This window comes from Clinocottus analis, unplaced genomic scaffold (genome assembly GCF_023055335.1).
Source record: "Clinocottus analis isolate CAN_PGR_092001 unplaced genomic scaffold, fCliAna1.0.p SCAF_9, whole genome shotgun sequence".
Taxonomy (NCBI): Eukaryota; Metazoa; Chordata; class Actinopteri; order Perciformes; family Cottidae; genus Clinocottus; species Clinocottus analis.
Genome location: NW_027176251.1, coordinates 18,687,340 through 18,712,385, shown reverse-complemented (window position 1 = coordinate 18,712,385; position 25,046 = coordinate 18,687,340). Strand labels below are relative to the sequence as shown.

At 40.2% G+C, this 25,046-nt stretch overlaps 1 protein-coding gene across 10 annotated transcripts in view; it reads right to left on the bottom strand.

Moving 5' to 3' along the window:
* Positions 1 to 3,102: 3,102 nt before the first annotated feature.
* The window catches only part of hace1 (HECT domain and ankyrin repeat containing E3 ubiquitin protein ligase 1), a 34,335-nt gene continuing 12,391 nt past the window's right edge, over positions 3,103 to 25,046 (bottom strand). For 2 of the 10 annotated variants that reach the window (XM_068569343.1, XM_068569344.1), the window contains 9 exons: positions 24,883 to 24,980; positions 24,649 to 24,736; positions 24,399 to 24,548; positions 22,946 to 23,142; positions 21,160 to 21,291; positions 19,679 to 19,777; positions 15,841 to 15,911; positions 15,631 to 15,744; positions 12,330 to 14,425 (listed from right to left, as the gene is read on the bottom strand). In XM_068569343.1, the coding sequence (XP_068425444.1) occupies positions 14,323 to 14,425; positions 15,631 to 15,744; positions 15,841 to 15,911; positions 19,679 to 19,777; positions 21,160 to 21,291; positions 22,946 to 23,142; positions 24,399 to 24,548; positions 24,649 to 24,736; positions 24,883 to 24,980 (1,052 nt within the window). In that variant the 3' untranslated portion in view covers positions 12,330 to 14,322. Of the gene's footprint in view, positions 3,365 to 10,829; positions 10,847 to 11,542; positions 12,089 to 12,329; positions 14,426 to 15,630; positions 15,745 to 15,840; positions 15,912 to 16,694; positions 16,973 to 18,980; positions 19,095 to 19,124; positions 19,224 to 19,678; positions 19,778 to 21,159; positions 21,292 to 22,945; positions 23,143 to 24,398; positions 24,549 to 24,648; positions 24,737 to 24,882; positions 24,981 to 25,046 lie in introns of those variants that run through there. The other 8 variants (XR_011077188.1, XR_011077192.1, XR_011077191.1 and 5 more) reach the window with 8 other exon arrangements.

Here is a 25,046-nt window from a genome sequence, read left to right as displayed (position 1 = left end):
ATGAGGAATCTGATTTTACGTTGCATCCTTAAATTGATTTGTCCACAAACACGTCTTTCTTCGGTTTGCAACTTTTATTAAAACAAGTCCCAAGTTAAACACAAGCACAGCTCTGCACCATTTTCATGTCACTATTTTAAGCCAAAACATAATGTTTACGAGGAGATGTTGTGCTTCAATAAAACCAAAACTCATGAAAGTGGCAATACAGTCATTTTGGATTTCAAATCATTTAAAAGGTACCAACAAATTATAGTGTTCTGTTGATATGGGGAGCAACAACATGATGGATGTTTAGGTTAAGCACATATTGTGTGCTTTCGTTTGAGACAAAATCTGTCAACTCAAAACTACAAATACTTCTAAGTAGTACTACATTATTTGCATGCATAAAATCACTTCATCATGTCAATTAAATAGAAGACCAGTATCGGACATACATGTTTAGTATGTATATGGGTCGAACTCTGATCACCTTTGATGTGCATACATTTCCCATTATGCTTTGTGTGTCGGATGAGGAACAGATGAAGCCCTTTTAATTACCCTGGGCTACACATCAATCATGTGTCCATAGGACCTTGTGAGCCACAGAAAGGCAGACGAGACGAAAATCCGTTTGACCTGTCCAGGACTAAATTAATTATCCAATTACTCCTTTCCGAGTGACTGTGCTGCCCAGATAACTTGGGAGCTATTTACAACAGACTGCCTTCCGAAGATAACATGGTGCCAGTTGCCGTATAATCACTTCACATGGTAAACGATCAGCACAAAACTCCTGAGACTGCCAAAAACTCCCTAGACCTCAGAGAAGTCATCAGCATATTTTATTTTTTCTGTCAGTGACTGATGAAAGGGTAATGAACAAAAATACCCGGAAAAAACTGAGAAAGTTGAAATAAGACAAGCCAGAGGTGATGTAACTCAACAAAATTCACATGCGGATTTTCTCTCACGTCCATTTTGAGCCCATTTCCAGCCAGTTGTTTCATTACTATTGCAGCCATCTATTTTGTTTTTATCTTGCCCAAAGCCCTGAGGAGGAGGGGTAGGAAACGTGTGGCTGCAGGAGTGGGTATCACTCCCGTCCAAAGCCCAATTACACCCTTTGTCCACCCATCACCTTGGCAAGCGCAGTAGCTGTGTTTTAATCCAGAGTTTTCACTACAGCCAAGGACGCCGGGCAGCAGAGAGATTTATCTGAGTTCCGTAACAATCTTGATGGATAAAAGCGCTCTGCCAGATATCGCCACTCTGGACGGGACAATACGGCTCACCTTGTGGTTTTCTGGATAGAAATATGCTTACTCCTGGACAAGAAAGGAAAGCGCTCCATGCGTATTTTCGCTGCTTGGAAACAAGTGTCAAAGGCTGCTGTCTGTTATCTTTTTCAGAGCAGCATCATTTCCTTCCATATGCTAATAAAACCTGTGCCCTTGCTCCCTGTCTCCTTGTGTCTTTATTTCTTACTTTTCTTTATCTCAATTTCAAAAGAAAAGTCTACCTCAAAGAAAATATAAGTTGTGGAAGTTTCATAAAGAATCACTGAAAAAAGAATAGACTCCACATGCTAAGGACAGAATGATGAAAGTTAAATAAGCAAACAAATCATATTTCGGTTGGACCTCTGCCAATCACATGGAAAGAAGGACATCTGGCCTCAAAGGTCTCTGCAGTTTTTTAATGCTCGACATGAAGCTGGGAAAAGGGGGCTGTAAGATCAATATGGCATGTCAGTGGCCTGCAGCACTGACAAAGACCCAGCTCGACAGATGAGGGGTGGATGCAAGTGTGGTTGCACGAAACTGCAACACAGCTTACTCCACCAGTGGCAACATCAGAGCCAATGTCAAACAGAGGTGAAAAGAGTTCAAATACAGAAACATAATTACTGTTTTGAACCGCCAACCCGTTGAATGCTCTCCGGCACTAATGTGTATTCATGACTGCCAAGCAAAAAGAGGCCAGGGTGTGGGAGAATCCACACACACATTATACAGTAGTTAATCTGCACTTTGATGGGTTGACCCTTTCATAGTGCTGTGAGGCAGGGGAAAAAAACACAAGGACCCTGATCATAACCCTGACCTCTCCTTTGAGACCAGAGGCAGAGCAGGAGGAGGATCCATGCATAAAAGAACGAAGCGTTCGCTCCCCATCCCTGGCCTCATGTGTCCACACAAGATGCTTTGAGTCAAGGCTGCCACCTGGAGACACAGCTTCATCCACTGCGTGGGAGACAGTTTTGATATCATAGAAATGCTCAACAAAGTGGTTTTGTGCTGCTCTTTTGTTGAGGTGGTAGTTTGAAATACTTTTCATAAAGCAGAAATCTCACTTTGGGTCTTGTCAAAGTTGATTGGAGAGTACTGATTGTTACCCCTATGGTAAATGGAATCTACTTGTATAGAGCTTTTCTAGTCTTTTGAAGACTCAAAGCGCTTTCACACTACTTCATCATTCACTCATTCACACACATTTTGTCATAATAGGAGTTTTCTGTTTCCCATTTTATTTTGTAGTCTTGTGTCCTCTGTGTCTCTGCACTTCCTGCGTTTGTGATTGTGTGTCTTCCTGATTGTGTATTCCCTTCCCCATTGCTGACCGTATTGTGTTCACCTGTGTCTTGTTACCTCCCTCTTGTATTCAAGCCCTGTTTGTCGCCTGTCCCTTTGTAGGTTTCTACGGTGTGTTACCGCGTGTCCACTGTTCGTTCCCCTGTAGATAAAGTGTTTTTTGGAAGCCTGAGTTTTTGATTGAATTTACTTTTTTTTTTAACTGTTTCTATGCCGTTTGGGGTCCTTCTTCAATTCATCCCTTGACACATTCATCCACTAATGGGAGGAGCTACCATGCAAAGTGTCACCTGACCATCAGAATGAACTATTATTCATACAACATTTAGGCTCACTTTGTCAATTAATATGATGCTGAGAGGACTAACCCTTTATATAAACTAGTTAGTTAGAATAATAACAAGCTCCTATGTAGTACTTCTATGAATATTTCTAGTTCTATGAAACTTGTGTGTTAAGTTGCTGGTTTCTGTTCCTGTGTTTTTGTCTGTGAGCATGCAGAGTGCTATTCAGACAAGCTGATGCATTCAAAATATTTAGTAAGACTGACAATGCTGTGTTGTGGCAAAGCCGGTTCCTCTTATCTTAGAGGGCTGTGACACAACCTAGCCCCTCCCCCACCGACCATCTCTGAAGCGCGGCTGGCACAGTTTCTGAGTGAATTAATGGGTGAAAGCAGCTCCTGGAGCGAGGATGCCAGAGCACGTTATGGCTGCAGCCCCATCCAGGTAAGCGGCGCTGAAGGCTGCAGTCTGCTTCAATGAGGAGGACTCAGGGTGGTGGATCTGCAGCGGAGGGAGGGGAAAAGAGTGGAGTTTGAGGGGGATGAAGCTGATACCTGCTGCAAACGCCACCTGTGTACAAACATAACAGCAAAAGGTTCAGAGGAGCACCAAAGAATAGATCTTTATTATTTTTAAGGGAGAATTGATTACATAAACTGTATTTTAAAAAACAAGTTACCAAAGAACAGGAATGTACATTATGTACAAAGATGAATTAAAACCCTTTTAGTACTGATGCAAGAAAGTGACATGCAAAAGGGATATTGTCGTAACTCTTCGGCAGTTTGCACAAATGACTTAATTCTAATGAATTCTAAATGCTAATGCTGTTCACACTGAACGCGGCACGTCTACCGTGTCATTTTACTAGCTTGACAATAAAAGGGTGTTCACACCAAAACGCGGCGCGAATATAATTGTGCCGCGTTAAACAGGGCGTGGCTTATGAGTGTCACTTTTCTCACCAACTCCAGGAACTGCATCTGGTGTTACGTTAGCGTTTCCACCATCCAACATAGAAATAACTGCTAGTTCTGCTTTATACTTGTTATGTAAATTCCACAAACGTCGGAACATTGAACTTCATGGTGTCTGGTTCATATTATCCGTAGTCCCAGAACAGAAAAAAGGGGAGAGGTAGAGACAGCAGCAGCAGACAGAGGATCAGGGAGAGACTGTCATTTCACTGCCTTTCAGTGGTATTTTCTTTGTAAATATGTTGGGGTTGTAAATAATAGTATTAGTATTAATTTTGAGAGTTTAGCCTCTCGCTGGCCCACCGAAAAAAACCCTGAACGCTACATTCCTGTCCCCACAAACACAAAGGATAGTGGGAAAAGATCCTACAGAAGGTCATTCTGGAAAGAAACTGTGTACTAGCCGCCTGGATGTGTTGGCAGTGCAAGAATGGGTTCTGTCTTTAGCTGGACAGGAACTGCTTCAGGGAGATAAATAAATCTCTAAAACGCCTGGACATGGACAAATCTATCGCTAATCATAAAGTTGATGTTAATGAGTTGGTTTGAATTGTTGAAAAAAAGTAAAACTAATCAATATCTCAAACGTAAACACAAAATTAGACAATAGTCTAAAATATATATATATTTCTGATTTATTTAAATTAGTTAATAGATTAGATTCTCTGAGATTCATCTCTCCGCCCCTTAGGGCTCTTCGCCCCGAGGTTTGGAACCACTAAATATGTTTATTGAAATGTCTATTTGGTCAGAAAAGTCACACGGCAGCTATTCTTCTATTTAAACATTTGCAGCTTCATTTAGCAATAGTTAGAAAGCCAAAACGCCTTCTGTCAGATAGCCCTTTCTGGCGGTTGTCAATGAGGAAGAGGATAATAGAGCAGAGAAAGTTCAGAAAGGACACAGCCTACTTAGAGTTAGAGTTTCCTGTATCTGTATCATTTCGGTTCAGCCACAGCTCCACCCCTTTAAGAGACGAGCATCGGGAAAGTAAACATGACCGATTCTTTAGCGCCATAGTCACCACAGTAAATATTGGACCAATTGTTCATAGACCATATAAATTCCAAACATTCAGGCACTAAGATGGCTTTTTTTCGAACCGAAAAATCAAGAGAAAATATACTTTGTTTCAGACCTTTCTCTGTCTCACCAACATACCCTCGCAAATGAGGACCGTGTCTCAGTGGTAGAGAGTTTGAATCCCCGGTTCATATCGAAGACACTTAACATTCGGCTGTTCCTGCGGTGTGTGTGAATAATGACATGTCGTGTGAAAGAAAGTGCTGTATAAGTCTATTTACCATCTGGAAACTGATGTTGGTAACCGTCCTAGCTAACAACTTTTGGGTATACATATTACACGATGGGTGTAAGCCAAGTTAAGAAAAATATAGTCTGCGAATATAACTTAATCTGCTTTAATTCATACCCACGATAATCGATTTGGGGAGAACAGACAACATCAGGTGTCATAGCATGACTGACCATATGGTTAAAGGTCATGGAAGAGGAGTCACTGGACAGCTGGTTGCAGGACAATCAAATCTGAAACCTAATTTTATATCTTTTTTTCTTTTTCTTCTTCACACATTTTGCTTTTCATTTTTGTGTATGTCTTGGAAAATCTCTCTGTGTCAGACAGTAATTGGAAAACACTATGTAGCTCTTCATAGTACATTGGTTCTGTCACTGTTCAGTGTTTCCCATCATACACCCTGCCACTGCAGCTGTGGGATGACCCTGAGGACTGCAACTATGATCAATGCATGCAAATTTAAATCAGATGGCAGTTTCCTGCTGACTTTCTTAGTGCATCTCAGTTTTCTAAATGCTTACTAAGCTTCCATGAATGCACACACCCATGTGTCTTTCAACAATAATCCAATCAAAGGTACCAAAGGGACAAGGTGAGTCCTAATGACCTCTCATTCATCCCAGAGAGTGAGATCGTTTGAGGTTTGACACTATCAAATAATGTATGTAAATACTCTCTCTAAAAAAAAGACAGGGCTTAGATTTTTTACACTATCTAACTGTTTTTGACAAAGTAAATCGATAGCTCTTGATCAATAACTGTTCTTTGGTTAGCAACATTTTAAGTCTCTGTCAGTTCATTCCATTCCCCAAACCGCTTATCCTATTTAGGGTCACAGGGGTGCAGGAGCAAATCCCACCTGACATTGGGTGCATATAGAGACAGACAACCATTCACACTCACACTTACGGGCAATTTTAGAGTATCCAATTAACCTAAGCTGCATGTCTTTAGACTGTGGAAGGAAGCCAGAGAACCGGGAGGAAACCCGCACTGCCATGGGAAGAATGTGCAAACTGCACACAGAAGGACTGCCGGGAATCGGAGTTCGAATCCCGACCCATAATCCTGTGAGGTGACAGTTCTAGCTACTACACCACAGCACTACAGCACTAGCATGTGCACTGAAATAGGATGTGCTGTGTGATCACTATTTCTGTCCATACTGACCATTTATAGTTATTTTCCCTAATGTACTTTGAATGTAAGTGATGGTGGAAAAATCCACAGACCTTCTTCTGTGCTAAAACACATTCCAAAATGTATCTGGTGATCTGTTTAATAAAAGGCATCAACAGTCAGTTAATCAAGTCAACTGAATATATTATATATAGTTAGTGTTTTTAGGTCCCCCCCTCCCCCCGCCTTTTTTTTATTTCCACAGACAATCTCTCCTTGGTGGATGGATATTAACACAAAGCATTTGGGAATGTTTGAAATACTGTAACTTTGAAAGATGAAGTTAGAAACGGTGTCCTTTCTTTCCTCTGTGCGAATGATGTTCTTGTCAGAGTAGTAGAAGAAAAAATAGATACAATATGCAAATAAATCTGCTCTAATCCATCCACATGGTTTTGACTTCCCAACAATTTGGGGCATTGCCCCTTTTCCTTCTCTCCCTGTGTGAATGCTGAAACCTGGAAGTTGCTTGTTGTCCTCCAGGATGTGGATATGTGTACTTGTCTCACTCTCCTACAGTTAGGTCATTGCCTTTAGGAAGTATGCCGCTAGGATGAAGGCGTTACAATGCACACAACCACATGTTTAGGCTCATTGCTTTGTACTGTTGAACGCAAAGGGGACAAACGGAATGTGTGCAATGAAGATGTGGTGTGAAAAAGACTTGGCGCATGTGAGCTGTAAAATGATGAGGGGCTGAAAGTCAAAAGATAGGGGATGTGTTTTCTGGAATGAAACCGGGTTTTGTTGTAAACAAAAGTAGCAGCCTAAGAGTATTCTTCTGTGTGAGAGCTCTGGGTTGAACAGATATAATCAGTGTCTATGGATGCAGAGGTAATAACTCCACAGAGGAAAAGCTGGAGAAGTGAATCTATCTCTGTCATGAAGACATGGAGCAATCAGGAAAATCCTCAGCCGGCAGATAAGTAGCAAAAGTTTAGAGTTCAAGCCCAGGCAGTGATCACCTGTGTGGGATGTACAGCCAGTGAAGGGCACTCGGCCATGGGGAGCACACTCACAATATTTGACTGCAAATGGTCACTAAAACTCTGTTGATGGAGATCCAGCAGCAGACCCACTGGGCCAGTATACCAGAAACATCTATGTTTTAGTTCTCATCTTCTTTGTGTCCATGACTTTTTACAAGACAATTAAGATGAGTGAACATGAAGTCGGATAGACGGACTGATTGACAGATGACTGTAGATCGATCCTGCCTTCATGAACCCATGTGGAGAAACCGAGCTAGGGACTGACAGCAAGTCATGCAGACAACACACCGGTTTTTATTTATTTTCATTCTTATTGATGAAGAAACATGTATACACTCTGTGCTGGCCCATTTATGAAGGTTACCACCATCCAAAAACCCTGTGTTAGGTAGGCTTTGCTTGTGCGTCTTCACAGTACAGGTAGAAGCAAGCCAACACAACTTCCAAGCGATCTAGGTATTTGCAGTTTTTACTCCATCAGAAGCAAATAGAACCACTCTGGCCAGAGTTCATGTGAATTACATCAAACCGGTCTTGGGGGAAGGCTCTGATTTGGCCATGGTATGTATATATAAGAGAACTGAGGATGACTACAGTACAATTAATATATCTAAAAATGTATTACTTGGTTTAGTGGTTGATTACCTATACTCTTTAAACAAAGTATATATATATATATATATATATAACAGCAAATATTGTGTGAATGTAGTTCTTCTAAATAAATGCACTTGAGTGGAGGCTGGGACCTTCAGTGCAAAATGCAACATTTGCCCCAAATTACTTGAATGTGGACTTATTGTACCAAGAAGCAAGTGGTTAAGTTGGCACAATCTGGAACAAGTACATGATGTGGAGCCAAATACCTGGACACTCATCTGAGCTTGTCTTATTTTATTGCCATGTACTCATTTAATGTGTGTCTAATTATATCTAGTGAGGTATATAGTTTCTGTGATAATGCATAACTAATTATCAATGTGTTAGGTACTTTCAGTGGGAAAGTACCTTAATAAGCATTTACTTTCATTGCTTATATTCTATATTTAATGGTGAGCCAGCCAAAGAAGCTCTTATCTTCCCACAGAGATCATTTGTGAAAACCCAGTCTCTGCAGTATAGGTGTTGGATGGAAAGCCAGGTTCAAAAAGAAAGTTGTAACATTGAAAAAAACAGCTGTTGAAGGATCGAATAAAGCAAAATGCATGGGAGGGATTGAGCAAGAGACAAAGCTTTGAGGCGCTATATAAAATACTGTTGTGTTTTTAAAAAAACAACCAAACGTGGTCAAAGGAAAAGGACCAGGGATACAACAATGAACCCCAGGCAGTCCCTGTGGCACGGCATACCTTCCATCTGCACCGTCCAATGCGACTCAGGTTTCAGGCTCAAGTTGCTGAAAGGATGTGTAAACAATGTTGGTGCCTCTAATAGAAAATGTGCCTTTAAAAGAAAATGTTTTATGTAACTGTACTATTAACGTGTTATTGTATGTTTTACAGGCTGCCAAGTCCCGTTTAGTGTTGTGTCAAAAAACTGTTGTGCGCATTGCTTCGGTACTAGTGTTGTTCCACACTGCTTTGCTTTGTTGGGTTTAAATCTGCCACTGCAAGTAAAGTCAGCAAACTCTACTTTATCCACAGAGCTAAATCTGAGTTTGCCAGTCAGGCCTCTGTGTGATAAAGTTATAGGTAGCCTACTTTATTTTACTACCTTGAGGAGCTACCTTCTTTTGAGTGCTTTCTTTTTCTTCTTTTCAAATTAACCCACACACTCACATGGGGTGTGACACTTATTTCAAACACACTTTGCATGTAAGCGTGACTTCCATTGTGTGTTTTAGTCCCCCTTTAAATTATTGCCGCCTCGCCACCATTTTTGGAGTGTTACGTGTCTACATCTACCATCTTGTTCCCTCTCGCTCTTCTTTGACCACCCTCCTTCTTTTACACACACACACACACACACACACACACACACACACACACACACACACAGTGTGTTTGTTGCTTTATATTATTGGTTTTAATCAGTAATTCCATTCCATTATTCAAACGCTTTATCCTGTGTGGGGTCGCGGGGCACTGTAGCTGATCACAGCTGACTTTGGGCAAAGGCAGCATCACCCTGGACAGGTCGCCAGTTTATCACAGGGCACACATAGAGGCAGACAACCATTCACACCTACGGGTAATTTAGAGTCCAATTAACGTGAACTGCATGTATTTGAACTGTCTTTTAACTGTGGGAGGAAGCTGAAGAACCCGGAGGAAACCCACGCTGTCACAGGGAGAACATGCAAACTCCACACAGGACTGCCCAGACTGGGATCCAAACCTGTGTGCTATGAGGTGACCATGCTAGCCACTACCCCACCATGCAACTCCGTTTTAATCAGTAATGTTATGGAAATAAACTAGAGTGAACACTAATTTTGAGACCACATTTTTTTCCCCCTGATCCCTATCCTACATTCTTATCAATTATGTTAACCTTGAGAAAATGTAATGTGAAAAGAAAAGCGAGGGCCTGCATAGTGGTGTAGTGGCTCGCACTGTCACCTCATAGCAAAAAGAAGCCGTTTTGTACATAAAATGCTTCACCACCACTCTTATTTATACAATTCTCTCCAAACATATCTCTTTGTAGGATAAAGTCAACACCCTTTTCATTTGTTACATTATAGTCCCAATATGTGACATAGGAGGATCAAAGTAGTATGTGGTTATTTATTCTGAATTAAGTGTGCTGCTCTATGGACCAACCCTTGCTTTGCTGTATTATTTTGTATGCGCAGTAAATCTATTATTGCATTGAAGTCTACTGAATCCAGTAAGTTTCATTAACATTCAAAGGGGTGTCTATACTGATACCAAATATTGTGCCTGTCAGGACCTGAAGACTTCAACACAGTTGATTTTTTTTCCCACATCGCCAATCGAATTCCCTGCACCATTTTTCTGTGCAAGATGTTTACTGTATCTCCCACTGTGCTGCATACCCATCCAGTAATGTGTTTTTTATGAGTAGAAAGGCTGCACAGTGGAATCATTGTGAGAAGGGAAGTCATTTTGAAGGTAATGTTTTGCTATACAAAATAGTGACGTACTGTTGAACACGACGGGGGCGGGGGGCTGTGACCAGTGGCAGGCCATCGGAGCCTGCTAAGCTTTCTCTGCTAGCCGAAACAGAATCACAAAGCTGTCGTTATGTCATAATTACATTTTTTTCCATTTTTAATCTTAAAAAAAGAAGCTTTTTTTATACTGTTATTTTTTTTTTTACAAATACACTGTATTCAAATATTTTCCCTATTTTATTTTCTCATTGACTAGCTCTGAACAGCATCCCCTCATGCGCAAGCAGGAAACTAAGTAAGTTTAATGAAGTAAGCTGCGACCATGGCGATACCAGACCAATGTTGTGAGGGAGTTGTTGCTATGGCAGGTGTCCTGTGTTGAAAGAGTGCAGTCCATTATTGTTGGGCAATGAGGGGGTTGCCATGGGGATCAGGTATCTGTTGAAGAATAAGGTTAGAAATATAGCAGCCATTCATCCAAAATCAAATATCTTGGGTTTGGTGTTGCTCATGGTAATTCTTGTGTGTCATTGTTACTATTGGTGTCTAAACCTTTAACTCTCATGATGTCATCAGATCCTGCCCCCGGTGTGAACCATTTAGGCTTCTTGACTACACACCTAAATAGCTTTCGGTCCAAATCAGGTTAAAATGGGGGAAACTATTTTAACTCTGAGTATGAAAGACGGTGTGATATTTAAAGTATTACATTTATACTAACTATATTATCAGGCTTAAAAAATGAGTTAACCATAAAGCCGTTGCACAGCGGCCATTCTGGAAAACTGTTGGTGTTCTTCCCTGAAGCTCTTATTATATTAAGTCCCTGTCGCTATCAATAAAACCCTTCAATAAGTAGTACTCTGGAATAAAAAATATGATTTAAAAAAAATAGTAATGATTACATTCTGTCAGTCAGAGATTCAAATGTGTATTCTACCGGAAATACTAGAGGAACACATATCCTTGTAAGTCTGAACGCTTAAGTTTCTTTTCTTTTTTTTCAAAGCAAACTTCGTTTTGAAAAAACGGATTTGACAAACATCATTTAAGCAAACTGAATATAGGTTTTGAAATGTTGAATTGTTTTAATTCACAAACCATTTCAAGGAGGGGAAATAACAAAACATGGCTTTGACAAGATTCATTGTTGTGGTACTTAAACTCCAACATTAAGTATTCAGCAGTTTCTTTACAGTGGAATATTCAGTTGCTAATAAGATATTTGCATAAGGATTTTGTGCTTTTATAAGTGCTTTATTTTGAGTATATATTTTATGCATTCCCTCTTTTTTTTTCGAGCTTTTTGATACTACTCGTAGATTTTCTTGCCATGCAAAGGATTACAATTCATGTAACAAAGCTTGAATAAGGTGTTGTTGTTTTCTGGAGACCATACTGGTCTGATCCTGGCACAAGGTGCGAGGCAGAGGTTGCAGCCAGTGTAATGCGGCGTTAGAACAGAGCTGCAGCAGATGCTGGACTCAATGGATGCTGGTTAGGGGCCATTTAGCACTAGTAGACCTGCTGCTCTAAACTGGTGACCCAACATGGCGCTCACGCTGCGGCCACATATGTTTATCCAGTCACACACGCCGCTCCATGGGCAAACACACCAGAGGGCTGCACATCAGCTCCTTCTACCGCACGTCCCCGCACGAACATGAGCCATGTCTTCCTCTGCAGCCGGACATCACAAAATCACCAGGATTGTCAAAATAACTTTTATCGGATAAAATCTCAAAGCACAACATATTTGAATATGCATCATTTGATACTGTAGACATCTACAGACATATATATATATATATATATATATATACATATATATATACATATATATATATATATATATATATATATATATATATATATATATATATATATATATATATATATATATATATATATATATAGAGAGAGAGAGAGAGAGAGAGAGAGAGAGAGAGAGAGAGAGAGAGAGAGAGAGAGAGAGGATTCATTTTCAATCAACATTTTCAATCAACATTAACAGCAGTTTACGAAAGCATTTCAGGCGAGGTCCTCAAAACAACACTGATAGATAATATGAAATATTAAGTCAACATGTACACTCTCTTTACAAATGAAAGAAGGAAAATGTTGTGGCCCTTTTCTCAAGAAGAATAAAAACACAATTTCAGCATATTTCTGTCAGCAAAAATACAAATTAAAGAAGGTATTGAAAAGAATTTTAGGTTTTATCTTTTGGCACTGCGAGCCAACACTTATCATGTAGATGTATTGCTCCTCATATAAGTCTACTAAAGTGGAACAGATATATGACAGCAAAATACTCAGTTCAAAGATAAAAAATAATTATATGGTAAACCACAAGCATCTGATGCTCCAGGGAGGGAGGGGCGTGGTCTTACAGTACATCCATTACCTACAGCTTTGCCTCCTCAAACACATGTTCCATCACAGTGGGAGAGACCAGTTTACACACAGTACATTCAACTCCAAAAGAAATGAAAACTACATTTGCAAAGAAATCCATACAAAAATGTATCCTTGGTGTGGATTCTAATTTGTGCACTTATAAAAAATAACACTTTTTCCCTGCATTGACAGCATCCACTATATTGGTAGAAAGCCAGTGGGCATTATTTTTTTTCATTTTAAACATTTTCATTACTGTAATTTGATTGTCAACTTACAGTAATGCTAAGTCCCGTAACGGGACCAGAAGTTAACTGCTCATTTTAACCCTTCAGAACACACAGAACTAAACTTCTGGTGGAGAAATACTGAATCTTATATTTTTTGTTGATCTAAAAAGTAGCTCCATTTGAATATATTCAGACTAGAAATACTGAAACCAACCTTAAAACTACCCGTCATGTGTTAATAAAATAATAATCATAATTAAAATGAGAATAACTATTGTAGCTTTGCACATGTCAACATACTTTACTGTACTTTTCATCTGGGTCTGTTTCCCATAATCAGGGCCCAAGAATTCCAAACATGGTCAATTTGAATACAACATGAAATGCAAGACACACTCATTGTTTGAGCCTTTCTTCTCTCAGCGTATATGAAACCATCTCCACATCCCTGCAGCCTGAAACCAGATGGATGGAGAGCGATGGTTTCTATCACGCATCATTTGCATGTAAAGCTGACCACATACTTTGTTTGTCATGTAGTGCAGATTTATACTGAATTTTGTAAGTTTGGCTCATTTTATTAAACAAAGTAAGACATTTTGGTTTCTTGCAATATGGCATAAAAAAACAAGGTATCCTATTGGCAGCATGGCATCTTAAACCTCTGATAATAGCAAGCCCTGATGGGAAGGGATTTTAGTGGACAGCCCAAAAGACAAGGACTGTTTCAATATAAGGAACATCTTAAAACCAGGTGACAATGAAATGGATTTGTTCTATTATACCAGTTTGCTGGTATGCGGGCCTGATTATGGCCCATTAAAGACAGCAGTGATTTGGATATCATTGCAATGATTGATTTTATGTTAGGAGCTGATCAATTCTACACTGGCTCCATATGGAAAGGTCCTGAAACAAAATCCATATTCTACATTCAGTAAGCATGCATGAATATGTTATTTTGTGATTATTGTTTTAAGTAGAGGATTCATGGTATAAATGCTGATTTTTCTCCCTTTAAGATACATTTTCAAATTTCAAAGATATTTAATTGTTATTTGAATAAATTACCAGATAACAACTTCAATGAAAAGAAGAAAAGTTGCAGGACTGGTATGAATATCCAGAACCTTTGGTCTCCATTCAGTCTGTTGTGGCTCTCCAGCAGCTCATCTGAATTTCCGTTTGTTTTGTCCAGCAAAAGCAGTGTCTGGCTACAAAAAGTGTGTCTGAGGAGGAGGGAGTGTTGCATGAGTCTGCAAACCCCGACAGCTGGGACTGATACTATGCCATGGTGTAACCATAGCTCCCACAATGTAGAGCGACCAGCAGTCGGTCTCTCAGGACCTCCTGACTTGGATATTCTGGAAGTTTCAGCATGTTGATACTGTGGAGAAAAGAAAAGGAAAAAAAAGAATCATCCGCTGTGTTAATGACGACTCATCAATCTGGCGGAGGAGTTCTGATGTCTCACACCTGTCCAAAAGAAAGACCTGCTGCGATATGAATTACCTGTTGCACATTCTGCCATAAAGAGACCTCTCCCTGTTTTCAAGCTGACATCAGTGGACGAGGACGCCACTACTCACTGACTATACTGAAGAGACATACTGCCCTCTAGTGCTTATGTCCCTCAGTTCAGGTGTGTAGAGTGACTTGTACTGAGTCCGCATGTCGCTTAATTCATTCCTTCATTTTTTAGGTTGAGCTCAGATCATCACAATACATTACTACAGTCCTTTGAATTTAGGAACAGGAAACAGTTACACTGTATACATACAGATCAGTCAACCGATTGAACCCTAAGTTTGAAAGATTCATGCTGGCAAACAATTGTGTATATATAAGGGAAAATGTATCAATATTTAATATAGTATATTTATATAAGAAAATACCTTTTCGCATGCTTCGGGAAAACGAACGGTCGAATCTCTTAGAAAAGTCAGAGCTCACGATTCCCGACCATTTAGGCTATAAACTTTGGACCGTTTATAGCCTAAACGGTCCAAAGTTTAGGCTGTAAGAAGAAATTTAGTGTAAAGCCCACACGAGAACATCAAGAGGTCTCTGACCCCGTGTGGCTGAAGCCACACTTAATAATAAATATTTTTATAGATGCCTGTATGTATGGCTGCTTATATTTTTTCTTTCTTTTAAAAGCATATAAATTATTTCAAACTCAGCCTAAATAAACAACAAGAATATAACACATTTCCATGACTTTTACCAATATTTTGGGGATTTTTTTTTTTTTTTTAAGGACTTTTCCAGGCCATTTTAGAATTCCATGACTTTTCCGGGTTTTCCATGACCGTAAGAACTCTGCTCTATGGGGAACCAATGGCTCACTGTAATGGTGGTCAGTAAAAGGTGAAATAAAGAAGCCAACAGGAATCTGTTGAAGGCAAAGACTGGCAGGTGGTTCCTGTGGCCGGGACTGCGACATTACGAGTCACAACACCCACGAGACCATGACAAGGCAAGGATAACAGAATAAGTGTCTCAAAAACGACTCAAGACAAAGAGCAGACTTACACATGCTTGAATATGATTATGTCAATAGAAAGAGATGGACAGAGGAATAGTCATTACCAGGTACTAGAGGTAGGCAGTAGGTTGGTGCTGAATGGCGCTGCAGTAACGGTGAACTTCTGTAAACCACTGCCACCCATCAGGAAGGCAAAGCCCCCATGCGGAACCCTGGAACTGATTAAGAAGGATGGAAACTTTTTATACTAATTCATAGACATTCACACATTTTTTTCTACTTCAAGAGCTTTAGTAGAAACCAGATAGACGAACCTTCCAGTGACAAACTGAAGCAGAAGAACCCGTTCCTCCTGGGACAGACTGTTCACTACCTTCCAGAACCACTGCAAAATAAATGGAGAGCGGTTAACAGAATCAGGTGAGATGGATGGTTCGAGGAGGGGCGGGGTGTGTGGGGGAGGGGATTATTTCTCCTCAACCAAGCACCTTTTTCATATTTAGTTGTTTAAAATATGCTCAACCATAGAATAGCAGGAGCTTTTAAGAACTTTGGGAGGAACCTGCTATGAAGGCATTTTAGATGTCACGGTTATTATTCAAATGTTTGGGTTTATACATGTCTTTTGATGCTGTAAATGATTTGTTCTTATGTTTGTTTCCTGCAAAAGCCCCGTCTGATGTGACTGGTCAGAGGTAAGCGGCTGCCTATCAACCATCCCTCCATAGCTTCAATTTTATTTGTATAGCCCAAAACCACAAATCAGCCTTGGAGGGCTTTATGGTCTGTACATATACGACATCCTGTCCCGGGACATGTTAACATGTTACCATGAATAAACATTTTCACTTTTCAGTCAGTTAATGCCATATCATATTCATGCTATGAAATGCAAATTATGTTATGAAAATAGACGTGGGCGAAAAATGACAAACCCTTATTTGTAGGCAACCTCACACAGTAAACTGTGTGGCTGTCCTCGTTTGTGTGCAAAACCAAAACGTGTGTTTTTATCAGGGTAAAGACAGATTTGCAAATAAAACCGCCTCAATCGGTAATGGCGAGAATAACAAAAATGAATATTGTCATCTGGTCACTCCAATACAGACTACATACAGATGCATTGTGTTGCTTGCAGTCAGTATTTAGTACCTGGATAAAAATGACAAAAACCCTCCTTAAAAATAAAGCTCTTTATTCATAAATACTGATAGGTATACATAATGCAAAAAGTTGCAAAACCATTCAATTAATTTTGTATAGCCCAAAATCACTAATTTGCATCAAAGGGCTTTACAATCTGTACACGTGTGTTCACCATAACTGGGATATAAACTATCCAGATCATGTGCTCTGAGTTCAGAGGTCATCCTGGCTCTCTTCTTGCTTCAGCAGCACCACATCAGACAGGAGCATCAGGACCGAGCTTCAGGTCACTCAGATCCCCTGTAAAACATGGCAGATGCACTATTACATTATGTAATAACATCAAGGTGTATGACAGCCAGTGTGACAGCAGGGAAGTTATAGTTTACTACAATATCATCGTCTTACATGTGTAGTTAAGGCAACAGCTACAAACAATGAAACAATTATCAGCCAACAGTATTTCAACATGTATGTTAAACTGGAACTGCTACAGTGCTCCTGCTCCAGTGAGTTGACAATATAATATGTATCTTTACACACTGTTCAGCTGGTCGCTACAGACAGTGTTATTACACTTCTACATATCATTTAGTTAGAGACAGCATGAAATTAAAAAAGTATTCACGTTGCCAAGTTTATAAATGGGCTCTCTGTGATCGAGAAGCACCGAAGAGACGTTTACACACTTAACTGTTATTTTATACCCGACCACTCACTTGCTACGTTAATCGTTTTGTAGCCAAGTAGGACATAGAGGTAATTTGTCTCAGTGATTTGTTGCATAACAAACAGTGAAAAAGTCTAAAGAAAGAATGTAAAGTCAGTTATTTTAGCTTGAGCCTCTTTCAAAAGAAGCCCATCTTCCCCGTACCACTGGCCTGAACATGCTGGTGACATGCTGGTGACACACACAAACTGAAAACACACAGACCGCTGTTTCAATTTATTAGGCGACCTTGTTAACTGGTGACCTTCAGCCAAATGCATATTTGGCTAAACAGGCGTGTTTGACAATATGTCCGGTTGTTGGTGGAAACAGAAAAGGAGCTAATTTCTCTAATAAAGCGTCAACATAGGCCTAGTCGCTTTTGGATGAAGTAAACATAAAATAACTATTCATTTATTAATTTAAATTTAGAACAAAAAACACAGGATTCAAACTCATGCCATTGTGGAAACATAAATGACAGACTGTTCTAACAGTATGCTATTATTCTTGGGACGTAGCAACACATAGAGCCAGCCAGCTTGGAGAAACAGGAGGCAGCCTGATGAATTTGGGACTACACTTTTCATGGAGGTGTGCTTGAAACCAGTCTGTCCTCTCTGTGTTCTTGTTGGATTATAAGCAGTGAAGGGACCTCAGCTCTATGCATTTTTGCTTTGGAAAACGTTCATTTGTTTTCGTGCAGCTGTTGCAGGATCATCAAACTCATTTCCCCGTGATCACTTCATCATAAATATTTGCTCCACTGATTTGCAGCACCACAATTACCATTTTAGGCAACTGCCGTTAAACTGCTGCTTATTTGTGTTGGAAACTAGTAAAATACCCAAATGGACTTCAGGTCGACACAGACAGAGTGGTCACAAGGTGATCTGGGTGCCTCCTGTTTTTAAGAGATGACTCACTATGTGTTTTATGTTATACAACAATGATAAATGCGCACTGAATTAGTCTCCAGTCGATCTTTTCTCCTCTCATGATGGTACAAGATAGAATCCTGAATGTTTCTCTTTTTGGGCTGAATTTTTCTACTACATGTCCGTATGTATACACTTTGTTATTATTAGATATACACTCACAGGAAGGAAAGTTTGCTCTTCCCATTTTCAATATCAATAATCTGTTAAAAATGAAACTGAGTGGACACGTGTCTTCAAACAAGCACCCAAAAACAAATATGTTTTGACATTGCAAAGAAAAAGTAAATAAGGAGGCATTCACGAGGACAGCTCTATTCTCTTCTTGTTTGACATCCATAGACACAATTGGCTGAAAGTGGATCGTTAACTGGGTTGCTTGATAAATGGAAACACTGGTGTGGCTCACAGAGCAGACGGTCCTTCCACTAAACCAAGCTAGCTTAGTTTCACGAAAAGAAAAAAGAAAAAATTGTTACCCATTACCAACCTACTATTTAATTGGCTTCATATGGGACTTAATGTCCCCACAGTATCTGTATTACCTACGTTACTATATTACCCCAGTCTGTTGACCTATAATGGAAGCTAGCTGCATTAGCAGCGAAACAGTCTAATAAATACACAGTAACTAAAGTAACATGAAAATGGCAAAACTTACAGTTCCCAGTTTGAAGTTGGGTCACAGACAGCCAGTCCACATCCATCCAGAGCTTCAGTTTGAGGTGAATCCTGCTGCATAAAGTAGCTGAGCCAGGTTGAGAAAATTGTTTTCCTGTCGAGCGAAGGATGGTTCCACCAGGGAACCGATATGGCATATAGCACCAAATGTCAGCAATTTCTGACCCTTTTTCTGGTCCGCTCATTTAAAAAAAAAATCTGACCCTGGGGGTCTGTAGGCACACTGGCGACACATATTTAATGTTTAAAAGGATGATAAAGTGCATTTTTCATAATAGGTGACCTTTAAATATGAAAAAAGCTATGTGTAAACTCTGTCATGATAATGTCACATAGTGGTGACGATTGAACGCATTATATGAAGAGAAGACAAAGGAAGGAGAGAGCAGGCGACCTGATGTTTACCTACTGTCAGACGTTGGGAACATAATCTGTCTTGAAAATAGACGAACATATTGCATCCCTTTTGGCATAAGCAATTCTGATCGCTGTTCTTTCTGTTCTGACATCTAAAAAGTTTATAATACCCCGCATGGCTTGTGAAATGTAACTTTCTTTGAAATGCAATAAGGAAACAGTCCGCGCCTAAGGTTTGGATTCCATAAGTGGTAAACATCATTGGCACCGAGGTGATTTAAGTGAGACATTAATGTGTAGTTATGGAGGCGTTAGTCCCACCTGGATGACTGGCTCCTGAGGGTCGTAGCCACTTGTGTACTCGGTGTTCCTGCACCAATCCTGCACATCGATCTCTGGCATCCCTGACAACAAAAGCTCCTGCGAAAAACAGACACAGCATGAACAAAAACTACAAATAAATATAAATAAATAAATGTTAGAAATAGTCCCACAGTTTTTGTAGCTAATCAGTAGCTTTAAGATAGCCCTTTAGTTACATTGATTCTAAGGAATTCTGTAATGCATCTGCCAACAAGGAGTATTGATACCAGCACACTGGTTTAAAAAGGTGCTAAATTGGAAATTCAGAGCATTAAATTAAAGACATATCAGAGTAGTGTTCCACACCTCGTAGCTTGAGCCTCTCTGTGCGTAGTTTACCGAGCACATTATAAGCATGTAAGTCCTAATGTGTGTGCACCACTGGTTAGCTAATGGCCACCACTCTGCACTGATAGAGTTCTTATTGTTAGCACTGTAAGCTGCTAGCCACAAGCTCAGCCGTCATCGGCATGTGATAGCCCAGTGGAGGCAATCCCTCAATCTTAGATAGGCTCTGAATTTGAAGTTCAGCACCTGAAAAACTACACATTAAATGTTAGGTTCAAATATGGCCAAGCAGCGATGGTCGATGAAGAGAGGGAGGGGTGAGAAATAAAACATCTTCTTTGCCACAGTTATAGGCACTGTCCAACCTTAACCGGCAACAGTCACCATGAACTGTCCGTTTACCCGGTGTTTACCCAGCCAAGCCTCGGTTTGAATGAAAAACTGCCTCATGCCTCACCAGACTCCCTCCAGAAGGCATTAAAATGGGTTTTTAAAAAAAGTCTTAATCGATATTTTGTAAATCATACACATAATTTTTCCCGGGGCAGATGATTGAAGATGGCTCACTTCTGAGCTATTTTAGAGTTGCACATGCGCAGCACTGGAGCCAATGATGTTTAGGGGAACAGTGGCGACCAAGAAGGCAGGTGAAGGTTTGGCAACAGGACAGCAATGATAGGGGATCACAGCTAAAGCATGGTTCTCCCTGCAGCCTTAGATTTGCTGCCATAAATTAGCAGGATACATTCCTTGTTTGTTTGACTTTGCTCATGAAAAGTCCTTTTCTTGTCCTCTAAACTGTAGGTACACAAACAACGCTGAAAGCAGCTGTGAAACAGCTATGCTGTGAAAAAAACAAAGCAGGCTGCTCACACGTTTGCTGCCTTGCAAGGACAGCATGGCCGAGGCATGTCTAACAAAACCAAGGTGAGATAATCATCATGCTACTCTATTGATCCTTGCATAAGTGAGGAAATCTGTCGACACCAGCAGAAAAAAACACTCTAATACAGTTGGAAAAGAGCGATGGACTTCAAGGTGACCCCCCCCCCCGCCTCCAACCAAACTAGACGCCTGTCCGGACGTGGCTAATTAATCCCTGCGTCTGGGCAGAGACGATGGATGGATGAGATCGGAGCAGGATGACTAACCAATTCATATTCGTCAAAAAGCTGGATGAGTGAGGGGAGAATGAAGGTGTGGAATCCTTGCAGGAAGGCGTTAATCTGAGGCTGGATGGCTCGCGTCATCCTCAGCTCCGTAACCAGCTGGACATACTCGGCCTGAAAGGACACACACACACAGATCAAAGTCCCCGATAAATACTGATGGACAAAAAAAAGAGACAGAGTTCATGATTATTCCATCGGCTCCTGTTGAACCTGCTTTACAATACAGTGCCATCTGCGGGAACACTGCAGTACTGCACTCTTTAATTGGGACTCTTCCCGGCAATTAGATGGAAGAGAGAGATCAATAGGAGACCAAGTATGGATGAGTATACTAGAGGGGACAGTAAGCCAGCTACGTTCATGTGGACTGCTGCAGGATGACACCGCAAACATCCTCCACACCTTGTTTATTCATTAATCCCAACACCAAGTCCACACATACTAGTGTTCTGAAATGTTGAGATTGTGATTTGATTTAGAAGATATTCTGTGCATCTCACATCCTCTTGGAAACTGTTTGAAATCTTGGCTGCCACACATTTAAAATCAAAACAACAGATCTATAAAATTTGACAAAGCCCAGTATTTTAAGTAAGCTGGTTTCAAACACCAAATATTTCGGTGTCTAGCTACAATTGACCTGCTGCTAAATACTCTACTGACCTCTTTTGAAAAGGGATAGTTTTTTGGTGGGGGGGGAGGGAGGGGGGGGCTTTTAGATCAGATTGACATTCATGTCAGGTAAATATGAAGTTGGAGTCAGAAGCAAACTATTTAGCATTAAGACAGGAAATAGGGGGGCAAGGCAAAAGGCTCATCATTAGCAAAGAAGAAAGGCTGGCTCGAGCTGCAGATACTGGAATCCAAGTCTAATGCTCACTAATTATTATGTTAGCTGTCATTCCTTTGATCCGTACGAAAAACTAAAGTGTGAAAATGTCAAAAGTGCTTTTATGTAAGGTTCTCAGGCAACCACATCTTAATTTGTACAATCTTATATATCTTATCTTAATAAATAATATAAATAATATTGTTAGCCAATTCTATCAATTACATTCAAGCCATGGATAACATTTTCTTATGGCTACCATTAACAAACTTTGTTATTAACAATTTCTGAAAAGGCATTGAGATTTCAAAAAAAGTTGTATAAAATCCTCAGTATGCAGACAAGACAGAAGGTTGCTCAGAGAAAAGATTGGACAACAGGTTTACTTGTAGTGTAATGACTGCACTCCGCGACCACCAGCTTACCTGGAAACTTACTTCTTTGAACTTGAGTAGTGATACTTGATGCTGCATCATGACAGTACAATTATGACAGTTTTTCCCTCGAGAACAAATGTGTCTAAATTTAACTAATAGTCAACTGTTCAATGGAAAACAACTCATTAAGACTTTATGAGCAGCAGTTGCCAACTTAAGGCAAATACAATTCGAAAAAAAAGAAATGTCTGAAACATTCACAGAATTTTTTTTAGCTGAATCTAGTGTTTCAATTTTTAAATAATAAATGCCCACACTAATAAACAACTCTCAACCCCCTCTGGGGTTTCCCAAGTCCCAGGATGAGAAACTATTGTAATGTTTTATCTAGAATTAGAAACAAAGTATTCTCTATTAAGAAATGATTAGAGAAATAATTTGACAAAAGATGTCAAATAAAGAGTACAAATAACTGAACTTGCCCTTTCACCAATGAAACAAGTCGTTGCGTTATGTTGACACTGGGAGACATTATGCCTCTGTTTTTGTGGCGACTGACCTTGTTGTCCTGGGTGACCAGGATGCTGGTCCCTCCAGGTTTAAGCGGCACTTCTTCCATCGCCCCGAACACGTCCGTCTCTACAGAGAAGGTGAGCTCCAGACCGAGATCACTGATGTCGTTATCCAAGATCCACTGCAGGTTCTTCGCATACTCTGGATCAATGGACGACACGTCCTGGTAGCTCACCGGGATACCTGGTGATACATTTAAAAAGATAAAATATTGGATATGATAGCTGTAATTAATCACTTTTATTATCTTCGAATACATCAATGAGCGGAACCATCCATGGGTCAAGCCTCTCTCTACCTGTGATGGATGTATTAACCTCTCTGTTCCAAAACAACCAGCCCAGTAGACCCTAGCACTACATAAACGGTACTGTCGGCTTTCGGCTAACACACAGGGCAATAGTAGAGGGCACAACTTCCTATACATCCATAATCTGTGGCGTATCAAACATCTTTTGGAAGCACATCATCTCTATAAACTCGCAAATGGACCTTGTAGGCAACGGGCAGATGTTTTGCTAGCATCCTATAATACTATGGTAATCGCAATTGAATGACCAGTTTTCACTTTTGATTAATGTAAGTTCTTTGATGACATCTCCCCTATCAAGATGAGACATAGAAAACATAAATTCACCCTTTGGCTTAATCACAATAGAAAGGATTTAAAGAGTCAATGTGGGTGAGCTGAGAAGAAAATGGAAGAAAGACAAACTCAAGGATTTTGGTCACAGATAAAATAAACTGGTAATCAACGTGTGGTTGAACCTAAACCTATATAGCATATGGGAGCATCCACTGGGATAAATGAGCAGTTTTTCCACCATTTGTGATTCACCATGTAATAGATGAGACTCGGCTCCATACCACGCCTATGACCAGAAAGCTTTGCATCAGCACTGACCCATCTGCAGTTTGCTCACTTCAACAGAATTTCAATGAGTGAATAGTTAGTTAATCTCCCACTTTACTCCCACAGACTGTTTTCAGACACACATTCTCTCTATTATCAACTGCTCATTATCTACTGGCTCTGTTTCACCTAGTTTAAATGCAATAGTTTGACCCTCCTGAAGAAACCTACAATGAAACATTTTCAGACTTATCTTTTTTCATTTAAAAAAAGATTTGAATTCCGGATTTGATATGGTCGATGTTGACACTGCACTTGCCTGGTTTCACTCCCATGTTTCTGACATGTTTTTCTTTGTGATTTTAAAGCAGGAGCCGAAGTTATAAGGAGTGTCTTTTTTACATAATTTCTACTCTGGCTCCACAATCAACGGAAAGTCACGCTGATTCCAGCGGTGTGGTGCATGATGCATGTGCGTTCATGTTGCCAACTGGATTAAGCATAACTGAAGGGTTAAAGGTAAATGATCCAATATATATTATCAAAGATCAAACTCAAATTCACACATGTGCCCGTGTTCTTTTACCCAGAATGTGTTTGTAGAAGGAGCGGGTGAAGTAGATGTTGACCAGCTGTCGGTGGTACAGAGCCAGACCCAGGATGTGACCTGCAAACTGGAAGTAGTTCAGATGGTCTGGGTTCACCGAGGAGTTACTGTTGGGCTGAAAAGTCGTACCTATACAGATCACACACATACAAACACACACCGTTATTATACATGATAAAGTTCTGCTTGTCATGCTGAATAATACCACAGTAAGGAAAATGCCATGTACCATCAGCTGACTGAGTGAACAGAGCATAGTCTGGGTTGATGATCTCATTGGACAGGATGTCAAACCACTCCCGGACCACACCCATGCCCTGTAACATACAGACACATTCAACACTGCTTACTGCTGGGTGACATGAGACATGGGACTTAAAGTAGTGCTGCACCATCAGCTCACGCCTGTAACAGGCGTTATTACTAAGAACTCCTGCAGTGTCATATGAATTTAGAAACCCACCATCCCCTCCTCTCCGTGGAAGCGAACAGCAATGCCCTGTTTGAGTTTCTCATTGCTGGACTTGGAAACCATCTCACAGCTGCTCCTGAATATGGTATCTGTTAGTGAGACAAACAAAATATTAGTTGCCAACATGCAAGTGTGCATTTATGGTAGATTACGCA